This window comes from Cydia strobilella, chromosome 3 (genome assembly GCF_947568885.1).
Source record: "Cydia strobilella chromosome 3, ilCydStro3.1, whole genome shotgun sequence".
Lineage (NCBI taxonomy): Eukaryota > Metazoa > Arthropoda > Insecta > Lepidoptera > Tortricidae > Cydia > Cydia strobilella.
This window is the reverse complement of record NC_086043.1, coordinates 12,770,507-12,796,563: the sequence shown is the minus strand read 5'-3', so window position 1 is coordinate 12,796,563 and position 26,057 is coordinate 12,770,507. Positions and strand designations below refer to the sequence as shown.

Below are 26,057 nucleotides of genomic sequence, written 5' to 3'. Positions count from 1 at the left end.
ATAAAAAGTACTTCAACCGTTACAAAATTTAGTTCAGTTTTATGGCTTATGTCAGTTAAATTATTCAATATTTTTCAAAGATGTTTCAAAGTATCATACAAACTCTTTCGTCATCTCAATTTCTTATGATACTTTCGCAAGACCTATAGTTGGCCAAGCAAATCTTGTCAATAGAAAAAGGCGCGAAATTCAAATTTTCTATGGGACGATAACCCTTCGCACCTACATTATTTTAAATTTGCCGCCTTTTTCTACTGACAAGATTTGCTTGACCAACTATATTTACCTAGTTCAGTTTCAATTTATTATAAATCATATTGCTAAAGTCCGCGAACTCGACTCCACACGGCTTCGCGCCGCGATTCGCGCACGAGTGTGGAGAGAGAGCTCTAGGGCTTCTCTGAAGAAAATATATTTATATAATAAATATTAATTGCGTTGCGTATAAATATAGTTGGTCAAGCAAATCTTGTCAGTAAATGAGAACAAAAAAAACTGTACTCATCCTTTTCTTTTGGGTTCTAGTACTAGTGTAAGACAAAGATAGTATTATTATCTCTGTCTATGTTTGAAATGAGGCAGTCCCTTGACAGACTATGGCAACCCGTAAAAGGCTCGTAGTGTATTTACTCTTTGCCTCTCTTTCTCACACCCATAATTATATGTTTATTAAAACGCGACGTAAAAATGCGTTTTAAATTGTGCCTTGAATGGCCCTAACAACCATTTTCGGTCGCCGTTACGACACGGTGTAGACACATCTTGCGTCGACACAGTCTTTTCCGGTCACAAAACGGTCGCAGTGTGGTCGCCGTTACGTCGTCGTTACCAAAATGGGGAAGGCTCGACACAGACACATTTCAGTCACAAAGTGTCGTCGCCGTGTGCACACATTGTTACCAGTTTGCGACTAGTTATCCCAAAATCATTCGTTCATTTTGTTCATTTCAAATGGGAACTGTCAGATGGAAATATACTTAAATAAAAATAAACAAGTGACAAACGCCATCGCTAAGAAGGATTTACAAGACGTAAGTATTTATTGTTTGCATTTATATTACATTATGGCTTTAAATACTATGGGAAATTAAACTGCTCGAGTGATTTGATTAACTAGGTGTAATTTTATCAACGCGCCACCTCATTATTTTAGTTTAGCCAGAAATGAAATTATTTACTTCTCAGTGCATGTGTTCATAACTACATTATTTGATGCAATTTTAGTGCTCCGATGCATATACTATACCTAAATAATAAAAATAACGCTTTACATACTACTAAACTTGGTAATTATGATGTAAAAATATGGTTTAAGGCTGAGAAAAATTCCAGTCACAAAGTAGTCGCAATGTTACGACTCTGTGTAGACACTGTGTAGACATATGTCAAAAGTAGTAACAAAGTTACTGGATTTGCAAAATGGCTCCTTGTACTCATTTGTTTTCAGATCAGTGTTGCCAGATCGTACCTTTTAGTACGATTTTACGTACTTTTCGTATGAGCGGTTCAAAAATATGCTATAATGGCGTAGAAATAATAGTGACAGACCAAAAAAGTACGATTTATTTGCGTAAAAATTTGTGACATTTTTTTGGTATTTCTGTACCTTACTATCTTGCATATTAATACTGTTCCTTTTGCCCCGAGAAAAACAAACTAAACATAGTTTTTTGCCCAACGTGACCGCAAGTTATCTTTATTTTCAGATCTAACCAATTGCTACAGACAAATGACAAAGAAAAGAAGCAAGAAGGAAATAAAACAAACAAAAATACAAATGATTCCTCGACGCAATCGGGTGATTCTTAAATTGTGTCCAGATTTTTTGTTTTTGTCATAAAAGTTTTTATAAGAGTTTTGAATGATTCACGGCTAGTTTCACTACCTATATAGACCGTGATTACCTTTTGTATTGTTTTTGAGCTCCCGATATTTCGACGCAGTTACATGCATTCACGGGTGACTGAAGATAGCGGGTGGGTGTCAAAGTTGTGTAGACTGCGCTCTGTCTACCCTCATTACATCATATCGGGGATATCGGGAGCTCAAAAACAATACAAAAGGTAATCACGGTCTATATCCCGGTCAATATAAGTCTAGTGAAAAGTCATTTTAGATCATTTAAAGCTTTTTTATTTTTATTTTTCCATACAAAACATGGTACTATATTGGTGATTCTTGAATTGTGTCCAGAAGTTTTTTTGGCATAAAAATTTATTTTTGACATATTGTTACATATAAAGTACATACAAAAAGTAAGCGTTCCGTGACATTTCTTGCATTTTTTAAATATGTATTCTTTATCTATGAGGATCTCACTAGAATACCTAATATAATTAAGTCGTTAATTTTTAATTATCCTGTATAATGATCTCAGCAAGTCGTTTTAGTAGTTTAAGTTTTAAATAAGTATTAAATAAGTACAAACGGATGGTTGTGATATAATATATAGACTGCGAGCCACGAACCGATTTTAATGACCAATAGCCTCCCGGGCGAAAACTCGTAAAGTGGAATACCTAATATAATTAAGTCGTCAATTTTTAATTATTATTTATAATGATCTCAGCAAGTCGTTTTAGTTTACTAAGAGCCTGTTATCGATTTTAGTCGCAAAAATGTAAAATTGTTAGATTAAGTCGCAGAAATTGTACACGTTTTGATACGTACTTAATAGAAATAACAAGTACTGGTTTCTATTAGCACGTCTTCTCATCTTGCAGTTTTGCAGATCAATTTTTTGAAAACAAACTCTAAATTAGTAATGCTTTTTTTCTGATGGACGTTTAGCGCGCGTAAAGCACTGATTTTGTCGCTCATATTTATTTGTAAACTTCGTAAAGTTTGGACTGCTAAAAATACTAATTTTGTATTACACATATCCTCTACTCTACCTTTTACAGACTAAATTTTTATTATTATGACTGAAGCGTTGATAATATTGGAAAGAATACCATTTCGGTATTGCAATCCATAGCAAAAACTTTGCATTTAATGTCGTCTAAATTATATTCTCTCAATTCTTCAGTTTCATAAATGAGCGCTGTGGCATATATGTTTATGTTTGATGATTTAAATAGCAACCTAAAAAAATTATATTTGTTTTTTATATTCCCGCCGAAGACTTTTATTTTTCCTTCTACACAAGTAGCGTATTGCATTTCTGTTAAATTTTTGTCAGTAGTTAGAAACCACTTGTCCTTATTGTTTTTAGATATCGAGTATTTTTTACTAATTCTGACTGTCTTAAAAACTTTTTCACCATTTTCCAGTAAAATTTCGTTTTTGAGGGCGGGATCTAATTTTTTGCAAGTAGTCTCTATATTCAATTTCAACAGTTCTTGTATGCGATTCGCTACTTGCGCCAATGGTTGGTCCCCTTTTCGTAACAGGTTTTTAATACTGTAAAGCATACCTTCAAAAGGATAGGCGCTAAGAGAAGGTAGAGACCCGAACTTCATAACGTCAATCATTGACAACATGGCATAAAATATTTTATACTGGACGCTCGATGCCCAAAAGGGACGGTAGTTCGGAAGGGACGACAAAGGGACGGTGTGGCATTAAAAAGGACGGAAAATCGTCCTATTTGGGACGATCTGGCAACACTGCTATTAATGGGCAGTTTGACAAACCTTGGTTTTCAAGAGGTATTTTATATTGTCATTTGCGGTCACAATGTTTCGAAACATTTCAGTAACCGTTACGACACATTGTGTAGAGATTTGGTCACAAACTGAACGCAAAGTGTACACAATGTGTCGACACCTTGTTACCGAAAAGTGTACACACGGCGACGACACTTAGTTACTGAAACAATTCTGGTCACATTGTGTGCACACGGCGACCACACTAAGTTACCAAAACTAAACACAGTCGCAAAGTGTAGTAACGGTTACGACACCGTTTCGACACATCTGACATTTAGTTACTACTTTGATGATTCTGCTTCTTCTTCTTCTTCTTCTTTTAAAATTATGGCTTCAGCCCAGTGGGACTATTTCGCCAGTATCAAGGTATTGAGAGGTTTACAAACGACAAAAATTGTACGGTTGTACAAGACAGTGTACGGTGATTTGTTAGCTCTTGTAAATCGATAGCTAGTCTTTACAAGAAGCACGTGGACTACCGGCCGTTGACTCCAAGATGGTGGTTAAACGCGCTACAAAATTAATTCTCCATTCACTGCACACTACCACATTAGTTTACTGTATAATAAGCTATCGATATTACACTTTAAACAATATTAATAAGCAAAAAACAAAGTAATTAATCACGATGCTAACTATCAAGATGGCGCTCGAACCGGAAGTCGGAAGTCTCCGATGATTCTGCGACCGGAATGGTTATATGGGGGATCTTCTTCTTCTTTTAAAATTATGGCTTCAGCCCAGTGGGACTATTTCGCCAGTATCAAGGTATTGAGAGGTTTACAAACGACAAAAATTGTACGGTTGTACAAGACAGTGTACGGTGATTTGTTAGCTCTTGTAAATCGATAGCTAGTCTTTACAAGAAGCACGTGGACTACCGGCCGTTGACTCCAAGATGGTGGTTAAACGCGCTTCAAAATTAATTCTCCATTCACTGCACACTACCACATTAGTTTACTGTATAATAAGCTATCGATATTACACTTTAAACAATATTAATAAGCAAAAAACAAAGTAATTAATCACGATGCTAACTATCAAGATGGCGCTCGAACCGGAAGTCGGAAGTCTCCGATGATTCTGCGACCGGAATGGTTATATGGGGGATGTCGAAACTGGTTTGTTTGACATTGACACTAATAAAACTAGACAGTGGCAGATGACAGTCTGACTGACAGCAGTGAGAACTGAGAGGTGACAGCAGTGATAAAATGAACGCGTACACGGCACGGCGATGATGCCGATGATACAAAACAAATTATAATCCAAAAATTGTTTAATACTAATTTAATAATTGCAAGCTCCTAATGGAAGCATAATCAAACTACGCACAAAAGTGTAATTTGAAACAAAATGTCTTTGTATGACGATGTTGACACTATCAAAGCCAGAACCACAGAAAAGGTAGCTGGCTGGTCTTCAGGTATAAAGTTGTTACAGTCACAGTTACAACTCAAAAAGGCTGCTGTAACACAACCAAAGCGCGACGCATTACGGCGATCTACACAGGTAAACAACAGACCGCTAATCTTTAAAATACCAGTGATAAAAATGCTTAGGTACTATGTTCACGAGCCATTGCGTCTACTATACGTATAAAGCGCCTCTGACAACAATATTATGGTCGTATAGGAAGAACATTATTCAGACAACCTAATTGCTTTTAAACATGGGCATGAGAAAGAAGTATAGCAAAAAGTAAAATTATATCTATTTCTAAATGTCTAGTAAGGTATATATATGGTATATAACCTCGACCATAAAAGTAGTCCTGCCTGTGCCTCAAAGGTGTAGTTTATTTTATAAAACAATACAATATAAAACAATAAAAAACAATACAGAAATAAAACAGCAACAGATGTAGAGGTAAAACATGTAACAAACAAATGTACACTCAGCGTCAACTACTCTGTAGTGGTCAGGGTGGACAAATAGTTCGGTACACCATACTAAATATATGGTGTACTGAACTATTTGACTACTTTGGTTGCTACAAAGTATTTGACATTGAGTGTACAGCACGTACAGCATAACATATATGGTATTATATATTCTTTTATGACTGTCTAGTCCCTATTCATACTATTAGCTGCATACTGACTCAGCGAGCAGCCTCGGCGAGGCTGCTCGCTCAGTCAGTATGCAGCTATAGAACAACTGAACTGATTCCGTAGTAAATTAGGAACCCTAAAAAGGTTTGCCGTGAAAATCTGAAGGTGACATTGATATATTTTTGGCCGGTACTGTAATATTTTTTTATTTTCAGCTGACACCTGTAATTGATCTTAAAAGTAAGCAAAAAGATGAAGATGAGCCAAATTCTGACAGTCCAAGTCTGCAAGTAAACACTCTAACAGCAACATTGAATGTACAGGATTTTGACTGGAATGTTGCTAACGAATATGATCCCATGTGGCCTAATGATTATGAAAAAGTAGCCAAAGGTGTGTTATCCTTTTTTCACTGACTACAACTAGGCAACTCTACAGAGAGAGGGTATTGCCATATTGGTCTGTGTAGACTTGCCTATTGAGAATAAAAAAAAAATGTTATAGGGTTTCCATAACTATAGACTTGTATTAAAATTACTAATCAATCTTATATCAAATTTTAAGATTTTTTCCTTCAGTAAGGCAGTCTTATTATGAATAATGAATTTTATAGTAAATAATTTTACTGATGCTGGAGGCCTAGCACATGATTGGCGCGTCAGTATCTCGCGCCAAGATAGACTACCCGTCTTTTTCTATGTTCATTAAAGAGGGACGGGTAGTCTATCTCGTCGCGAGGTACGGAGGTACTGTCAAGCCAATCATGTGCTAGCCCGGCTGGGTAATCCATTTGTAAACTAGCTTTAGACAGAATTAGCCATGATTTCGGGACACCAGTATGATGGGGTTTGATAAAAATAGTGTACTGGGATGTAAAAGTTTGGCATGCACATCTGGAGTTGCAAGCATCATAAGGTTACACTGTGGTAAATGTTTACAATTGTGCCAGTTGTGTGCTTGTTTAATATTTACCATCAACAAATTTTATAAAAATCGTGTAACATTTCTTTCAGAATTACAAGCCAAAAGGTTGCAGTTGGATGGGGGTGACAGAGCTGATCGATCTGACAGAAAACGCAAAAGCAGATTTGGAGATGAGGAGGACATCATTCCTGAAAAGACACTTATACCTATGGTAAATAATTGATCAAGTCAATATTTTAATTAGTTCATAAGATTCATAAATTAAAATAATGGTTTAACTCTCCTGAAAGGGGTCATGGGTTGGATCTTAAAATAAAATAAGTCGCCTTGTTTAAGGATGACTGACGCTGTGGGGTTGTTTTTAAATGATTTAAAGCAATTTTTGGCGCCGGAAATAAGTTTTTATTTAGCCCCGCCCGCCGTAAGAAAGTGCAGGCACCGATTGAGCCGAAGCTGCGAATGCGAGCGTTGGTACCGCACTTTCATACACCAGGGCGCAGCGCCAGAGCCACCACGGAGTCCACCTCATTCTCCCCCCCCCCCTCTGCATTACAATCTTTGGCACTGTTATTCAGAAACCAAGCATCTCCGCGGGGGGAAAGTTGGAGGGGGGGGGGGGGGTTCACCCCTCCCCCAACCCCCCACACCACTCCCGCCCTTCTATTAAGGCGACTTATTTTAAGATTTTTACCGGCATCATTGTCATTGAGAACTGTAGTCTGTAGAAACCAGGTTGACTTTTATTTTATTCACACCCACAGCGACAGAATTTCGCGCGCGAAACAGACTATCCGCCCTTTTCTAGTCAATACAATTAAAAAAACCGGCCAAGTGCGAGTCGGACTCGCGCACGAAGGGTTCCGTGCCATTACCTCCCTGTTTTTTGGACCTGACGAAAGCTTTTGACCTTATATCTTATGATATTCTGTGGGCTAAGTTGCATAGGTCTGGGTTACCGCCAGAGTTAATCCATCTTCTCAGGTACTGGTATTTAAACCAGGAAAACCGTGTGAGGTGGGCAGGTTAGGCTACGGAACCATACAGGCTTGAGTGCGGGGTGCGTCAGGGTGGATTGAGCTAACCTTTACTTTTTTGCCTGTATGTAGACGCACTTGTCGAGCAGCTCAGCGGTACACATGTCGGGTGCCATGTTGATGGCGTATGCCTAAACAACATCAATTACGCGGACGACATGGTACTGCTGGCTCCCTCCATTGGGGCGCTCCGTAAACTTATAGCTGTATGTGAATCCTACGCCTCCTCACACGGTCTGTTGTATAACGGGAAAAAGAGTGAGATAATGATTTTTAAGGCTGGAAACAAGTATCCCACAATTATACCTCCCGTCCAATTAAACGGCATCGCCCTCACGATCATCATCACTCGCTTCAAATATCTCGGCCACGTTGTTACTGATGATCTGAAGGACGATGCCGATATGGAGAGAGAGCGAAGAGCATTGTGTGTGAGGGCGAACATGCTGGCCCGCAGGTTTGCTAGGTGTTCAAAAGCAGTGAAAATTACGCTTTTCAAGGCATACTGCTCTTCTTTTTACACTGGCAGCCTGTGGGTCCGATATACCCAAAAGTCATACAATGTTATTAGGGTGCAGTACAACAATGCTTTTAGGATGCTGATTGGCCTACCCAAATTCTGCAGCGCATCCACCATGTTCGCGGAGTCACGCACCGATGGGTTGGCAGCAATCTTGCGCAAAAATGCAGCGCCTCTGCTGAGCAGAACGAGGGACAGCCCAAACAGCATCCTAAAGATGATTGCTGATCATGTGTGTTGTCCTGTAATTAATGAAATAATTTTAAATGTAAAATCGAATTTAACTTTTAAGTACTAACATTATTTTTAAGAATATACTAACAAAAATTACGCAAAAAACGGCAAAAAATCACGTTTGTTGTGTGGCCCCCCTTAATTATTTATCTTATTCTGCTTTTAGTATTTGTTGTCATAGCGGCAACAGAAATACATCACGGTTCATGAGATACAGCCTGGTGACAGATGGACAGACAGACAGACAGACAGCGAAGTCTTAGTAATAGGGTCCCGTTTTTACACTGCTGCTTTGTAAATCATATTTGTTGTCTTGGATTTGGATACGAAGTATAATGCAATTTAGCATGACCATAAGTTTTTAAAAGCATAGCTTGTTTTAAGAGTATTGGATATTTTGGGATACATTAGCAAAGCAAAGTCAAAACGAAGTTATATAATTTTAGTGATGTAAGTCAGTGAATTAATTTGTATTGTGGTCCACCATAGCATTAAAACTACTAATCTCATCATCAATGAGTTATAATTAATTGTTATAAGTAACTATTCCCATGTCCACAGCAACCCGAGGAAGAAGAAGCCGAGGAGATATCAAAGCGCGCGGCGGGCGCCGCCATAGCGCCGCCGCCGTCGCTCACGGGCGCGGCCGACACGGCGTCGCCACCGCCCGCCGCCACCGCCGCCGCCGCCGCCGCCGCCGCCGCCCCCGCCCCCGCCGCCGCGCCCGCGCCCGGCTTCTCGCTCGGCGGCTACGGCGCCAGCTCCATCGCCGCTAAGATTATGGCTAAATATGGCTTTAAGGTAAAAATTGAGATTATTGTGCTAGTGAATAAGATCGTACCCTGTTTATCAAAACTTACAAGCCTTGTATTACAAGCATTTTGCCTGTAATTTTTTTCATTATTACAAGTATCTGGGGCTCGTTTATCAAAAGCTTGTAGCTTGTAATACAAGTGGAAGTCCCTTTTTGACAGTTTTTGTTAGAAAGGGACTTCCACGTGTATTACAAGCTACAAGCTGTTGATAAACGGGCCCCTGTTCATCAAAACTGCATTTGTAAATTACAAGTTACAAGTGTCGTTTTTAATTTCACAAGTATATTTTTACACGGATATTCGTGATTTTGTTTATCAAAAAATTCTGCATAAGTCACAACTTGTAAAAAATCATGCAAAAACCTTAGAGTGCCCGGCGACCCTCCATTCCGTATTACAAGTTAACGAGTGTCGGGCTCAGTATTTTAAATATAAATTTCTCTCTGTCTCTCTCTCTCAATTTCAAAATTTTGCCGCTAATGAATACTTGTCCAATTATAGTTTCAATAGACGGGAAATGAGCGGAAAAACAATTTTGTCGCTACTATTTTTATTGAACTTTTCATATCAGGCACAGACAATATACCATTCAGCCATGCGTTTAAGTAGAGCATAATCGATTTAAAAAAAAAACTGTGACATATCGGGAAAAGAACGTGACGGCCATAGACATAGTATAGTAGTTATAGACATGAAACCGAGCGACCAGGGGTAAGAGAAAGACATATTCATGTATTGACAGGTTAATGTATGGCAGCATAATCCTTTTTCTCTTTCACCCTTATAAATTTCGGTATTTCGCCATCGCCTCCTACCTATGCTGCCATAACCCGACCATGAAAAAAAACCCGGTCGGTGATAAGGACAAAGCATGGCACTATTTTCTCTTTCCTCTTATAGGAATCGCAATAAGACTATCTTTCTCTATCAAAGAGTGTCAGGCCCTTGGTGACGGCACATTATTTTGATTTTAGAACTTACAAGTGGAATTTACAAGGGTCCAATTGTACAAACCTTGTAGGTTTTTTTTGATAAACATAATTTACACGAACTTGTAAAACATTTTCTTGTAAAGTGTAACTTGTGAACTTGTAGACTTGTAAGTATTGATAAACAGGGCACGGACGAGGTTGGTTTTATAGTGGGGATATATGTGCCATTTTTAACAAAAAGGGTACTTACAGTCCGTTGTCAATAAGGCGCTATTTCCATATAGCTTCAATTTGAAATCAACCTTATCGACAACGGACAATGTGGTTGAAAACGTCACATATCATTATGCTGCTCAAACATTGCTCAAAACATACAAAGCTATGACAAATTAAGGATTGGCCAGACCAGAATTTCGCAACCTTTGGTTTAGAACAGGGGTCGGCAAATCGCGGCTTTTTATGTCGACGGTTTCGAAAAGCTACACTTAAAAGTGAAGTCTGTTTTTTAGGGGTACCTAAAGGGTAAAAACGGGACCCTATTACTAAGACTCCGCTGTCCGTCTGTCCGTCTGTCTGTCTGTCACCAGGCTGTATCTCGTGATCTGTGATAGCTAGACAGCTGAAATTTTCACAGATGATATATTTCGGTTGCCGCTATAACAACAAATACTAAAAACAGAATAAAATAGAGATTTAAGTGGGGCTCCCATACAACAATCGTGATTTTTGACCGAAGTTAAGCAACGTCGGGCGGGGTCAGTACTTGGATGGGTGACCGTTTTTATAGTTAATGGTACGGAACCCTTCGTGTGTGTCCGACTCGCACTTGGCCGGTTTTTTATATAATACGACCCCCTCGGCATTTAAGAAAATGTGTCATCCCACTGTCTGAGCCCTGTATTGTTTTTTAACAGCCCGTGCAAACCCAAGAGGCAAGGGCAATCTTAATTTGAAGAAGATTCAATGTAAAAAGCATTTAATAAACTTATTACAAACCAAGGCACTTTTTGTTGTTTACTTAGATAAGTTGTTTCACCAAAGTGCTTGTGTTTTAGGAGGGGCAAGGGCTTGGCAAGAAGGAACAAGGAATGTCCGTAGCCCTGCAAGTCGAGAAGACATCCAAGAGAGGAGGTCGTATCATCCACGAAAAAGATGGCGGCGCTGTTATGCCACCACCGGCGTTCGCCATGCCCGCATTGCCGGAATCAGGTACCGCATTATACATTTTGAGAAGATGGTACACGTACCTACCTATGTTATTTTCATGGGAGCCAAATGCACGATTCGCCAAATGCTCAAAAAAACAATCACTGACTTAACCCGTCAACTCTCGGTGGGGTCGATATTTGCATTTAGAATTGTTTTTTTTTCTTTTCTAACCCAATATCGCGTTAATCGGAACCGAGGAATGAAAACGCAGATAATTTAGAACTCAACACTAATATATAAAAAAATCGACATATGCATGGTATTGCTCGTACATTGCTCCTTTTACTGCATAACGTAGAAAGAATATTCACGAGATACCGCCAGCCGTGATTTGCAAGCAGTAGCGTGCAACCCTAAACGTTATTCAAATAAGTTCAGTTCCTTAAATTATTAGTAAAACTACAATTATTCCTCTTATTTTTCATGCTAGATTCTCCAGGCACTGCATCTAACTCACCACAAATGTCGAGACAGGAACCGTCCATCACGGAGATTATGAAATCGCCCAGTAAAGTTGTACTGCTCAGAGTAAGTTTTAACTGAAATTTAGACTGAATAATATAAAATATAAACCATAAACAAAATAAATAATCTTCATATCTATTTTAAATAAAAGCTGAATTTCATACATAAAAAAATCACTACTATGAATCCAACTGTAATTGGTTTATATACTCTGGCAAACCCTAATTGTTAGTAGAAAAAGGTGCAAAACTCAAACGCGCCTACATTTTTCAAATGCGCCGCTTTTTCCACTGATGGAAATGGCTTGATATCAATAAGCAAGAGTAACGTAGAGGCACCAGTGACCGACAGGAACCTATATCTGACACTTTCACTTTTTATCCAAGAAAATAAGGGAAGTGGCAATGGCAATAAAATATTAATATTTACAGAACATGGTTGGGCCAGGAGACGTGGACGAGGAGCTGGAGCCGGAAGTCAAAGACGAGTGCAACACCAAATACGGTGACGTGATCAAAGTGCTCATCTTCGAGCTGCCCAACGCGCCCGCCGACGAGGCCGTGCGAATATTCGTGGAGTTCAAACGAATTGAAAGCGCTATCAAGGCAGTCGTTGACCTGAACGGCAGATTCTTTGGCGGTAGACAAGTGAAAGCTGGTTTTTATGACGTGGAAAAGTTTAGCTCTTTACAGTTGACCGAGTAATGTGACTGTTTTATGTACCTATATTATTATATGAAAATGATACAAATATTACGGAATTTATTTTGATGTCCGTCCCATCCCACATGTAACTTTATAGTAGGTAGTTACTCAATTTCTTGCTGCTGATAGTATTAAATATTAAAATTTTAAATACTTTGGGACAATCTTACACAGATCAACCTAGCCCCATAGTAAGCTCAATAAGGTTTGTGGTTACTTGATGACGAGATATATAAAAGAGATAGATAAATACTTCACAGAAAACATCTATAACTCAGGAACAAACATTTGTGATGAAAGGATTTGAACCCGGGACCTCCTGCTGTTGCTGTTGCTTGTATAAAAGATGGTACTTAGATATTTATACTCTAAGAACAAATTACTTAATTAAATTGCTTACCGGGTGGCTCCATCACCTTATATTATGAAATAAGTGTGTCTTACGCAATAAAGAATTTTGAATTTTGAAATTAAATTATTTTCTGTGAAAATATTTTAATTTGTGTTTTTTCAAGTGGACACACTACTATTTATTTTTTATTTAAGTAGATATTTATAGTCTGGCAAACCAACTTGTCAGTAGAATAGGCGCGAAATTCAAAATTTGTATGGGAGATCTAAAGATTAACGATAATTGTGTATAGATTTGTGGGGACATTGACCCTTCGAGTATACATCAAGTTTTCATTTCTCGATTGATAGAATTAGTTTGCCAGACTATAGCAACGGTGAGGTTAACCAATGCAAATCAAATATAAATTTAAGAAGTTCTAATGCTTTTCTTGGCAATACAAATGAAAAAACCGGCCAAGTGCGAGTCGGACTCGCGCACGAAGGGTTCCGTACCATTACGGAAAAAACAGCAAAAAAATCACGTTTGTTGTATGGGAGCCCCATTTAAATATTTATATTATTCTGTTTTTAGTATTTGTTGTTATAGCGGCAACAGAAACACATCATCTGTGAAAATTTCAACTGTCTAGCTATCACGGTTCATGAGATACAGCCTGGTGACAGACGGACAGATGGACAGCGGAGTCTTAGTAATAGGGTCCCGTTTTTACTCTTTGGGTACGGAACCCTAAAAAGCGACAAGTATAAATGAAATAAAATTTTATTATTTCTGCTTCGTGTAATGATGTATATTCGGGCTTGGGTCTATTACAATAAAAAAAGAGCAGCTGTCAAAATGACGTGTCAACAATGTGACATTTATCAATGCAAATGCAAATAAAGTCTTATTTCTAAACATTGGTAAAAAATCTGTATTGAAGTTTCTATCATATGTCCCACTATAGAAGGTTTAATATTGTACGCCAAATTTAAGCATCATCAAACGTAATGAAATACGATTCGCCAAATGCAACTAGGTCGCGGACCGAATAAAATGAAAACTATAATATTATTACTTTTTTATTTATATTTCAAGTAGTAAGTGAAGGAATATATAATTGAACAAAAACAGTACTTCCACGTAACTTATTTATTATATTTTCACATATCATTGTTTATTCCATTTGATAGTACTTCTAATTTTACAGACTTATGATATGACCACTTGTAAAGATTTTTTGAAAATGGCTTTTTCTTGTAATCGATACAGATTAATTGTTGTAATATTGCTGTCGTTAATAATGTGGCAGCTGTTTAGTATGTTTCCGGGGAATTCTGGGCGAGATGAGAAACTGTCTCAGGTATGTTTTGCATGAAATCTGTTACTCGATTTCAGAGGTCAATTCTATTGTACATACTTAGCATTGTTGTTGCTAATGAAGTTTTACTATGTTCCGGTATAACATTATTTTTACATTTAGTAGTGATATAATTTGATAGTTTTTGTGAACAAAAATACCTACTGCTTTAGATAAATGTTTTTTAAACACACATACGTTTCAATAATCATGAACTTTTCAACTAAGTATGTTATTTTTTACAAAAGAATGCTTGAAATGCAATTATATTTTTTGAAAAATGCTGTCAGGTTACCTAATTCTGGATTTAACTGGAGCTAAACTGAAGAAGGTCACCCATGGTATGTCTGCGCTGATACAACCTTTTAACCTTAAAGGCCAGCAACACACTTGTAACCCCTCTGGTGCTGTGGGTGTCCATGGGTGACAGTATTTGCTTACCACCAAGCAATTTGTCCGCTCTTGTTTGCCTCCTACATCATAAACAAATGCCACTCTATGACACCGCAACACCGTAACAGAGGAACACAATCTTGTTATCAACACAATGAAGTGCAACTTTATACATGTTTTCATTGTGCTTGAATATGTTTAATATTGGTAATAATAAAGGTTTAAGTGGCAAGATATGTCATACTTGGTATGAATGGGGAGGCAACTGTCAAAAGGTTTTTAGATGGCACCAGTATACATTTCCTGCTGATTCTATGGAATTTGGTCATAATTCGAAATAAGTATAAGACATAATTTGACCAAAAGGTAGGATTGCCAGGGGAAACATATTTGTAAAAACAACCCAAACCCATTTTCTATGATTATGGTACAAACAAATTAAAATTATAAATTCCTAACTTCATTGTATTTTTTTTGTTAAAGCCTGGAATAGTGGAACTAGAGGATGACAAGTTTAATATACATAAACAGGACAAGGTGAAAGTGCGGGTGTACTATGAGGCCCTGTGCCCAGACTCCAGGCATTTCTTCATGAAACACCTCTGGCCCGTCACAGAAAAACTTTCAGAGTTCCTAGATATAGCTCTGATCCCTTATGGAAAAGCAACTGTAAGTATTCTGAGTTAATATTGTATAATTATTATTTATCTCTTCCTTTAAACTCACAGGTTTATACAACCTGGTCACTCCGAGCCTCCGAGTTGTTGTGAAGGAACCTTTTCTTTTAAAGTAGATATTCCTATATTTGGTAGTAACTTTGTTGGAAACAAAAAAAAATTAGACACTTTTTTAACATAAATTGTTGTATGTTTTAGACCAAAGAGAAAGATGGAAAGTATTATTTCGACTGTCAACATGGTGAGACTGAGTGTTTGGCGAATAAGATCCACGCTTGTTCTATTGAGGCTATAGGAAACGTGACAACAGCAGTGAAGTTTACAGAATGTATGATCCTGGATAATAGCGACCCAGATGAAGCTCTCTCAAGAGTAAGCTATTGAAATTACTTTATATATTTTGCTGTTTCAACTTTTAAGCATATTTAAGAATGTTAGGTATATGAACATAGGGCCGATTATGGCATTCTAATTTAGTATTTTAGACTACAAAATAATTGAATTTCATTTTGTAGCTTTAACAATAGACAATTGACTACGAAAATCACATAACATTCACCTGGTAAAGAGTCGGGTCCATGTCGGGTCCAAGGCTCGGAACCGGTTTTTTCTTCATACAAAAAATGCCGGTATTATTACTTTTCTTTGCGTTCCATGCGTTATTTCATTTTTAATAGGATAATCTAATAATAAGAAGTTGTTTCCTAACTACATGATTCAGTACTACGTAAAGAGCATAAAATTATTAAAAATATCGGCCTATTTCGGGTTTAAAATAAAAAACCGGTTCAGAGTCCTGGTCGGGTTCTGATGTAGGTAGGACTAAGGGACATAATTAGCTCAAATTTAAGTTAATTTTATGTAAGGTATCCATAATGTAATGTACCAATCTATTATCAATAACACTTTATTGTTTTTAGTGTGCAAAAGAGATGAACGTAGACCCCGATCCTATCAGCACCTGTTCATCTAGTGACCATGGATCGAATCTACTAAAGAAGTACGGAGACGACACCCAGATCATTAACCCATACTTCATTCCTACTATAACTCTCAACGGGTCGATACCAAAAAAAACTTTGCCTGCGATTCTCAAGAATTTCCTTCTTGAGGTGTGCAAGCGGATTGCCATGCCGCTGCCGCCCCCGTGCTTGTGACAAATCCGACGAAGACGAGTGAGGCATCAGATGCTAAAGTTAAAAACATAAATGTGAAGTATTTTGATCATGGACAGTGTGACGTTTTCAGGAGATCGTCAATATTAAAGATGTTGTTAAGCAAACAGCATCTTTACCTAAAGGCATCTCAATTTTGACAACGGTAAACTCCCCAATGGTTAGCATTGAAAAGTACTTGCCATTAGCAACTATTTTTATAGCAACTGCCGCCTTAAAATAAGGTTGAAGGTGCCAACCTTTGTTGGATGCTGACTGGTAGTTTATACTACCTTACTGCTGCCTATTGACTAAGTGGTATGTTTTGCGTTACAATGATACATTCTAAGGCTCAAGTAGACTACTTATACCTACAAGTATTTATTCCGAAGAAATTAATTTCTCAAAAGAATTCAGCATTTATTTTATCACTTATACAATTTTGTTTATTTTCTTATACAGCTTGAAATACATTTAACGCGTTTAACATTGAACATGTAATTTGTGTACTTATGAGCACTATTGTGTTTGTTTATAACTCAAATGTAACAAATGGTTTTATAATTTGTTTTGCTTTGATTGTTTCTCAAAACTTATTCCGTTATGAAATTGCTACGAAATATATTTACTGGGAAATAACAAATGAACGTTTTGTATATTGGTGCTTTTATAGAGTTAACTATTAATACCTATATACATTAATTCAAACGTACACGAGTAATTATCAAAGACCTTCGATCTTCATAGGTTTATAAGTTTCTCCGTAACAAAGGATCCTCCTCCCATATATTTTTATAAGTACTACTTACCTACCGCAAGACCTTTGCTTATGTTGCAAAAACAGAATTTAGCGTAATGGATATTGTAAGTCTTTATTACTCGTCTGTTATTAAAATGAATCAAATGATAAGTAAATAGGTACACACTTTTACAATGCAATCAGAAAAATGTTTATAACACGCACAAATCAGACCTATTTTTACACTTACGTTTTTTAACTATGTAATAAGCTAATTAAGGCTATTTAAGTATTAAGTACCTATCCAACTTGAAGACTAAATTAATAAATTGTACCTAATTATTGTTTTAAGTTTTCCTATACAGTATGTAAGCTTACTATAGGCAAACATGAAACTTGTCGATGTCTAATTACATTAGAAATAAAAAGTATGGACACTTATCTTAAAACGTAGTTTGTCTTCCTAATTACAAAAAAAACATAATCGCAAAACAGAAGCATGTCATGTCTCATGTCATATCATACCGGCTCTACCAGTTTTATGCCTTGCGTTTCGTAAACTTACATACTATAACGTAGTCCTGTAAAAAGCGACCAACTTTTTATTTTTGTCAAAGTAACTTACACCTTAACTCATTGAATTCACCGAGTGGTCGCTTTCTGCATTGATAAAAAATGAAGTTGGTCGTTTTCTGCATAACTACGGTCTGTTAACTTTTGTAAGTATATTATTTTTATTAACTACTTAGATAGTAATAATGTATTACTATGTCTTAACGTGTTTTAATCTTTTAGTGTTTTGTAGAGGCTTTTTATGTATTTATTTATTACTTACGAATTACGAAGGGCAGCATTTAAAATGAAATATTCTACGTTTAGTTTATTACTGTGTAACTTCTATAATAATATTGTCTTCGGTTACCACGATAGTTACTCATGAAATAAAACTAGTAAAACGGATTATATCGCGTAAATTTAATTTGTGAATTTATAACCATTATAAGGTGACACCCGCTGACCACGAACGCCGTAAAGGGTTCGAAACGTCGGTATGTATTATAAATTCAATATACGCGATATACTCCGTTTTAATGATTCTACTTAACTTCTATAATAGTAGGAAAAGTTAGCGATGTTACAAAGGGCTATCCTTACCAATATTGTTAATGCGAAAGTCACTGTATGTCTGAATGTCTGTTCGTTACTTCTTTACTGTTTTGGTATTTTGGTAATGAAATTTGGTATGGAGATAGTTTTTGAGTTCCAGGGAATCATCATCATCCACGCAGACGAAGTTGCGGGCAGTAACTAGTTCTACATATTTTAGTACAACTAGTTAAGCTATTTTTTGCAGTGTGGACTGTAATGTATACGAGTACTTATATTTATATTTTGCTCAAGTTGCTCTAGCCAAAAATATCTTTGACTAACCAACTCAGTGGCAACTTCCTATGATAAGCAATGTTTCTCGGTGGAAAATCCATAGATTAATTTTATTGAAAAGTCAATTTTCTCGACTCATAATGTAATTTTTATACAACGCATGAAATCAATGAGTTAGCATTGAAAACAAAAAAGAAAGCCCAAGTCACGTATAAAATAACTGCTTTCGACAAGTCTTTCTCGCTCTTGTGTTAGCCTGAGAGAGTTTACCGAGAAACACTTCGTTCGTCTCTTTTAAAACATTCAAGAATGATAGAGTGGCAGATTAGGAAAATTCGATTTTAGATTTTCGCGGTAGGCCCGCAGGGACCTCGCTATTTTGAACGCGGCGCGAAATCTTAGCAGCGGCCCTCTCCAAATTTACCCTATCTAGTGAGAGTGAGACTATATTCCTATAGTTCGTTCGCGTTAAGAATGCAGTAAGATCATCATTGTCCGCCGGCATAGCGATGCTCGTAACCAATCAAATCGTTCCTTATTAGAAAATATGCTTTAACTGGTCACTGTAAACATGACTTTCTAATTAGAAACGATTTTATTGGTTACGGGCGTGGCTAGGCTGCGGACAATAAGGATTTTACTGCAATCTTAACGCAAACGAACTTTAAATATCTCCCAAATCAAAGTGGTAAGGTAACAACTGGGTACTTTGGTGACAAAGTCAGTCCAAGATGACTCTGCTGTAACGACACTAGCGACAGAGTGTGGTAGTGCCGCTATAAACCTTAAACTTCTATGAAAATGGCGGTAACATTACATTTTTTGCTACAAATTCTGTGCAGAGTTAGATTAGACAGAATATAGCACTAGTACCTAACAATCTAAAACCTGCTTGTATTGTAGGCTTATTTTATTGTACCGTACAGCGGCCAGATGGCCTAAAACACAATTCAATGTGACTGTACAGTATACTACCGACAGGTGGTATCGTTGTGTTCGGTAGAGTCTACTGAGTACGAAATAAGAACTTGTCACTTTCTAAGTGTGGGGGCGATAACTGTGACGTCACAAAATCGGCAGTACAAAGTTTTTAATTTTTTTCTTTTAAACCTACCATGTGGGGTACCAAATGAAAGGGCATTGAGAGTAGATTACAAATATATTTTATTTTATTTTTTTATTTTATTAATTCAAAAAATTTACACAGCATTGCAGCGAACTAATACACTGAGAAATTTATAATATAGAAAGTATTTATACAAACTAGGTACATGATACAGTCTAGAAAGGACAACAGAACAAATGTAAGAAAGAAAAACTAATACAAAACAGATGATTCACGCTTATCCATCGCCTCACAGTACTTCATACATTCTTTACACAGATCCATCCAACTACTTGCAATTACATCACATTCCACACACACATTCCCACAATTGTGAAATTTTTGAGCGTTTTCTAATAATTTGTTAGACCAAGTAGTGAAAGTGTTAGACTATGTTATATATTTGTAATCTACTCACAATGCCCTTTCATTTGGTACCCCACATGGTATGTTTAAAAGAAAAAAGTTAAAAACTTTGCACTGTCGATTTTGTGACGTCACAGTTATCCCCCCCACACTCTTAGAAAGTGACAAGTTGTTATTTCGTACTCAGTAGACTACCGAACACAACGATACCAGTTGTCGGTTGTATACTGTACAGTCACATCGAATGGTGTTTTAGGCCATCTGGCCGCTGTACTATATAGCCTACAATCTGTTGTATTAGATTAAGTATTCTATTGTTATAATTTTAGTTTGCAATATTAAATTTACTTTTAGCTGATAACTTATAAATTATGGTTGTGTTGTATCCAAGTCGTCGTTAATAGTGGTTGTATCATTACGATTATTTAAATTTGGAACAAAATTGTTATTAGTGAGATTAATTAAAAAGCTTGCCCATTAATTTCTATAATTTATAATCATTCATGTATCATGTTGGCTTGTAATCATTAACAATGTGGAAAAGGTATACCTGCCTGGGCCAAAGTGCCAAAGTCATCAGTCTTACGAAGCGGCAGTGATTTCATAGGTTTTCTCTCGTGCCGCCCCCATCGTGATATTTATTTCGTTTTTATAAGTGCTTCAATAGGCCAGGAAATAAATGCCCAAAAAAAGGTATAGAGGGAAATGCAAGGAACACAATTTTTAACTTCGTAGCTTTGTTTGGACTAGTTAGGAGATGAACATATCAAAAGTCCCCGGCCATAACCCTGGTGCTGGGGGGGGAGGGGGGGTTTGAAGGTTCCATTTTTCGGTTTTTCGATTATATCTCGGAAACTATGCGTCTGAGCGACTTGGACACTTATACAAAATGAAAAGAGATTTAATTAGTTACAAGATTTATTCAGTCAAGTTTTTCGATATCTTGTATAGTTTTTGAGATATCCGCTTTTCAAGGTTTATTTAGGGCTCTCATTTTTATCTTGATTATCTACATCGATGAAGCTGCTAGGCCGGGTTTGGGATCGTTTTCGTATAAATCGGGGGTGCTGAATTCATTTATGGTATCAACATTGACACCATTCCTAAGTAAAAAAAATAAAATAAAAAAAATGATTTTTTATAAAACTCTTTACGCTTAAACCGCCGAACCGATTTGGTTGAAATTTGGTACACAGATGGTTTGAGTCCCGGGTCCCGGGACAGTACATAGGATAGTTTTTATAACCAAAATCATCTTTTAAGGGTGTGAAAAGTGGGGTGGAAATTTGTATGAGGAATCAATAACCGCTGAACCTATTTAAATAATATTTGGGATAATGATACCAAACATGATTTCAAACCTAAATTTAAACAGTAACTACAGTAACAGTAACAGTAACTTTGGCGAAGAAGCTGAATTCCCCTCACACCAAATTTCACACCTTCAAAGTATGATTTCTGAGATAAAAACTATATTATATCCTGTCTCGGGACTTAAAACACCTATTTACCAAATTTCAACTAAATCGGTTCGGCGGTTTAAGCGTGAAGAGGAGTTAAAAAAAAAGTTATTTGTTTAAAGTTTGTAAGTTTTTACTTCGGAAAGGTGTATTGTGTGTAATGAATTCAGCACCCCCGATTTATACGAAAACGTTACCAAACCCGGCCTAGCAGCTTTACTGATGTAGATAATCAAGATAAAAATGAGAGCCCTAAATAAACCTTCAAGAGCGGATATCTCAAAAACTATACAAGATATCGAAAAACTTGACTGAATAAAACTTGTAACAAATTAAATCTCTTTTCATTTTGTATAAGTGGTCAAGTCGCTCAGACGCATAGTTTCCGAGATATAATCGAAAAACTGAAAAATGGGACCTTCAAACCCCCCTCTCGCACCAGGGTTACGACCGGGGACTTTTGATATGTTCATCTCCTAACTAGTCCTAGTCCAAACAAAGCTACGAAGTTAAAAATTGTGTTCCTTGCATTTCCCTCTATACCTTCTTATTGCTTGGCCTACAGACAGATTACCTACTTTTATTCAGGTATAATAATTTATGGCGTTATTCATAAACGCGCTACAAGTCAGCTATTAATCGTTTGTCTTAATCTGTCATTTTGACTTATGTATTTGTAAGAAAGGGATAAAAGTTATATGTATAAGGCTCACTTGCACCATCCCACTAAACCGGGGTTAAGCGGTTAAGCCGTTAACCCAGTGTCAAATTGTACTGGTAAGCATGGTAACTCCAGGTTTAACCTGTTAACCCCGGGTTAGTGGAATGGAGCAGGTGGCCTTAAGGGGTTAAAACTGCCCATCCATAGGCGTAACAGACTTAATGATCAGTTGCATCAAACCATCAGTCTCCGATAAAGCGTTCGCTAAATGATCAGACGATGATCAGTCCGTCAAGTGCAAGTGTTCATGAGAACTACCGCGAATCTTGCTCCATTGGATCGATCTCTACCTGGAGATCCACGAATTTCGATTTTCGAAGTTCGCGGCAGGCCCTCAGGCTTAGGAGTCACTCCGAGTTACACGTCATTTAACACATTCAATGCCGAAAACCCGACTATCGGGTATTTTATGGTTTCGTTTCCAGGCCGGACGACACGATAGTCGGGATCGTTGTACTACATGACAAAATTTTTGTGGCCTGGCGCGGATGTCCTGTGTGTCGCTGGGTGGCAATTGGCAATGAATGTGTTAAAATATGATTATATAAAATACGTCTAAATAACATAGACTGCCAAATGGCGACACTATGGTGCGTTGTATTGTCTTTTCAAATTCGTGATTTGTATTTAAGTAAAAAGGATAAGTAGGACAACTACTGACTCTATGACATGAATTTGTTTTATTACCTATTTGTGCCGTCTGCAGCAAAAGGTAAACCTACATCGTCGGTTGTCCATAAGGGTTATCGATTATTTAGTTGCACCTTTCTGAGCGAAGTCAAATAACTGTTCATTTTACATCGGGCATTTGTATGTAGTAGTTGGTAGTAGTATGTAAAAGGTGTAGGTACCACGACATGCCAAAAATAAATCAAAATCAATATTGAAATGTGTTTGTTTCCTTTTCTCACTTACATTCCAGGTTCATGGTAGGTTTTCAGGTACAAACGCTGCTACACGTTTGTATACAGAGGTGCTAAGGTATTTTGCTGACCACTATAAGTAGGTAAAGGTACTTTGTTTTATTTAGAATTAGAAAAAGGGTAAAAAATAATGACGTGTCTTTTTATTGAAAAACGCTCTAAAAATAGTAACTATGTATATTACTTATGAAACCAAAAGAATGTAAATAATCATATATGCTATAATTATATACTTGTCGGCGCAAGGCACCTGTAAGCTTATAATTGCTGGGGCCCGGGAAGGTGACCCGCATCAAGACCGAGCTAAATCGTCTGGAGCGATTGTTAAGGGAAAAACTCAGCGAGCACAGAGCTGCAAGCTGGGAAGCGCACATCGATAGCCTAACCGATCACGTTCCTTCCATCCACAGGTTATGCAGACAACTCAGCTCGACACCCGAGCCGATACACCCTCTAGAGGACGACACCGACGGAATCCTGAAATACGCAGCCAAGGACAGAGCGGAAATACTCGCTCGCAGCCTTGAGCAGCAATTCAGGCCCTTCCCTGACACAGACCCGCAACACACAGCGGACATCGTACAGCACGTCCGAGACTATCTCAACGTGCCAGTCGAAACCTACGATGATCCAATCTACTTTTCTCCTTCACAGGTCAAGGCGACTATCAGGCACCACTGCAATCCGAAGAAGGCACCGGGCCCCGACGAGATCCCGAACATGGCGCTCCGCCAATTGCCGCTAAACAGAGCGGCAGCCTGGAGCCTTAGCGGCAGTGGCGCGCCTGTTCAACGGGATCTTGCGGTCGGGGCACTTTCCCACCGTCTGGAAGACGGGACGGGTCATCGTCCTTCCCAAACCCGGGAAGGACAGAAGAAAGCCGGAGAGCTACCGGCCTATCACGTTGCTATGCAACTTATCAAAGGTATTCGAGAGGTTGCTGCTCCGGCACCTCTCGCCACACATCCAACCCAGGCCGGAGCAATTTGGTTTCAGGTCCCAACACTCCACCACGTTGCAGCTCACCCGTGTCCTACACCACATGGGCATGGCGCTCAACAAAAAGGAGTACACAGTCGCTGTCCTCCTAGACATGGAGAAAGCTTTTGACCGAGTCTGGCACGAAGGTCTAATATACAAACTTTCTCTGTCCACAGCACCCCGCCGCATCGTGAGAATCATCGCATCATTCCAAGCAGACCGACGCTTCCACGTACAAGTGGAAGGCACGGTGTCGCAGGACCGCCCAATACAGGCAGGAGTCCCCCAGGGGAGCTGCCTATCGCCCTCGTGCTATGCGCGCTACACCGACGACATACCAGTCGTAGGACAAGCGCAACTAGCCCTCTTTGCTGACGACGCCGCTTACTATGCTTCATCTTTTCAGATGCCGCATGCAGTCTCCAAGATCCAGCCGACGCTCGACGCCCTTCCTGGCTGGCTCTCCAAATGGAGGCTATCAGTCAATGTGGGCAAAACGCAAGCGCTCATCACAGGGCAAGCGCGAGACTTGCCCGCACCTCCTTCTCTTTTAGGACAGCCGCTCACGTGGTCACCCACAGTGAAATATCTGGGGGTGACCATAGACAGGCGGCTCAACATGACACGGCGGAGACAATCAGGCGAGCGAAAACCGCTCGAATGAACCTCCGCCCGGTTTTCTGCAGCAAGCTCCCTGTACGGACCAAAGTCGGTCTGTACAAAGCTTACGTCCGCTCTCGACTAACCTACGCTACACCAGCCTGGTATTCTTTCTGTTCCAGGACCAACAAGCAGAAGATGAGGAGTCAGGAGACACTCTCGCTACGGACCATCGTCGCAGCAACCCGATTCGTCAGCAACGCAGCCATCGCCGAGTACCTGAAGTGGCGCAGCCTGGACGAGTTCATCGAGCGTCTCGCGCGGGTCATGTATGACCGCGCGGACAACTGCAGCCACGACCATCTACGAGGGATCGCGCCACACTACACGCGACCACCGGACCTACACGGGGCTCGGCATCTCCCCCGAGCCCTCCTACACAACGACGCCAACGAAGAAGAAGAAGAAGAAGACGTCGACGACACAACACAACACTCACTCGGATGACGCCTAAACAGGCACGAAGCACACGCCAGCCTAAGCTGCCGGTCGCCTTCACTGCGGCCCCGAAACCTGGCCCCGCTCAAACGGTATCACCAGGCTAGGGGTTGCGGGGTTGGATAACGGCCGGTAGCGATAAAGCTGGCTTACACCAGATCGCACAGTCGTCCTCAAATCGACGACGGAAGACCGCCCCACGAAGATGGGGCGCGAAATGGATACAGTCTCCGCAGCAGGGATGCTGAAGAGACCCCTCACACCCTCCCAAAAGGGTATCGAGTAGAGACAAACGAGGTGGCCCGCATTCCTGGTCAAATGTTTACATTAACAGCATTAGGCGTGATTGTCACAGAGTACGTTGTTGTTCCTTGAAGCGGGGCGGTTATTGTAAACACTGCCGAACGTAGCCGTGGGTCTGGTATTTGAATGAAATTTGATATTAGTTCTTTGTTCTGAGCTTAGCTTTGAATGCCAAGCGAGCATTAAGATTTGGGCCATGGTTGAGTTGGGACGCGCGTCGTCCCGTAACCGTGCCGTGAGATTTCGTGTGTGCTTTAAGTACCTACATACTTGTACCACTTGACCCACGTGTACAACTTGACGTGATCTCTTTGTGATTTAGTGTCATTCGGAATCTATACGTAGTTACTAGTGTCAGTGGGTTTATTGTATTAACATTGTATTGGACTTGTGTGCGTGATATTGATATGCCCACTGTTTCCGCCCACCATGGAGCCGATGCCTGGTCCCCTGATGCCTTCGTAGAGTTACCGGCTCCGACATACTTATGTTATTATTTGTTACATATTTACTGTAACTTAT

The 26,057-nt window shown here is 38.9% G+C and overlaps 2 protein-coding genes across 2 annotated transcripts; both read left to right on the top strand.

Moving 5' to 3' along the window:
* Positions 1-4,854: 4,854 nt before the first annotated feature.
* LOC134755876 (splicing factor 45) lies at positions 4,855-12,605 on the top strand. The gene is made up of 7 exons (XM_063692514.1): positions 4,855-5,162; positions 5,920-6,097; positions 6,718-6,839; positions 8,978-9,217; positions 11,219-11,372; positions 11,803-11,900; positions 12,269-12,605. The coding sequence occupies exons 1-7, from the start codon at positions 5,007-5,009 to the stop codon at positions 12,539-12,541; spliced, it is 1,221 nt and encodes a 406-aa protein (XP_063548584.1). The 5' UTR covers positions 4,855-5,006; the 3' UTR covers positions 12,542-12,605.
* Positions 12,606-13,967: 1,362 nt separating this feature from the next.
* LOC134755875 (GILT-like protein 1) lies at positions 13,968-20,832 on the top strand. The gene is made up of 4 exons (XM_063692513.1): positions 13,968-14,235; positions 15,109-15,294; positions 15,501-15,674; positions 16,223-20,832. The coding sequence occupies exons 1-4, from the start codon at positions 14,092-14,094 to the stop codon at positions 16,457-16,459; spliced, it is 741 nt and encodes a 246-aa protein (XP_063548583.1). The 5' UTR covers positions 13,968-14,091; the 3' UTR covers positions 16,460-20,832.
* The last annotated feature ends 5,225 nt before the right edge of the window (positions 20,833-26,057 follow it).

What these genes read in the sequence shown, in the direction of transcription:
- LOC134755875 (XM_063692513.1), top strand. Translation starts at nt 14,092, where the DNA reads ATGACCACTTGTAAAGATTTTTTGAAAATGGCTTTTTCTTGTAATCGA. An exon ending in TCCCTTATGGAAAAGCAACT is followed by an intron (nt 15,295 to 15,500) that starts GTAAGTATTCTG and finishes TGTATGTTTTAG; the next exon opens with ACCAAAGAGAAAGATGGAAA. An exon ending in CAGATGAAGCTCTCTCAAGA is followed by an intron (nt 15,675 to 16,222) that starts GTAAGCTATTGA and finishes TATTGTTTTTAG; the next exon opens with TGTGCAAAAGAGATGAACGT.
- LOC134755876 (XM_063692514.1), top strand. Translation starts at nt 5,007, where the DNA reads ATGTCTTTGTATGACGATGTTGACACTATCAAAGCCAGAACCACAGAA. An exon ending in CATTACGGCGATCTACACAG is followed by an intron (nt 5,163 to 5,919) that starts GTAAACAACAGA and finishes TTTTATTTTCAG; the next exon opens with CTGACACCTGTAATTGATCT. An exon ending in AAAAGACACTTATACCTATG is followed by an intron (nt 6,840 to 8,977) that starts GTAAATAATTGA and finishes CCATGTCCACAG; the next exon opens with CAACCCGAGGAAGAAGAAGC.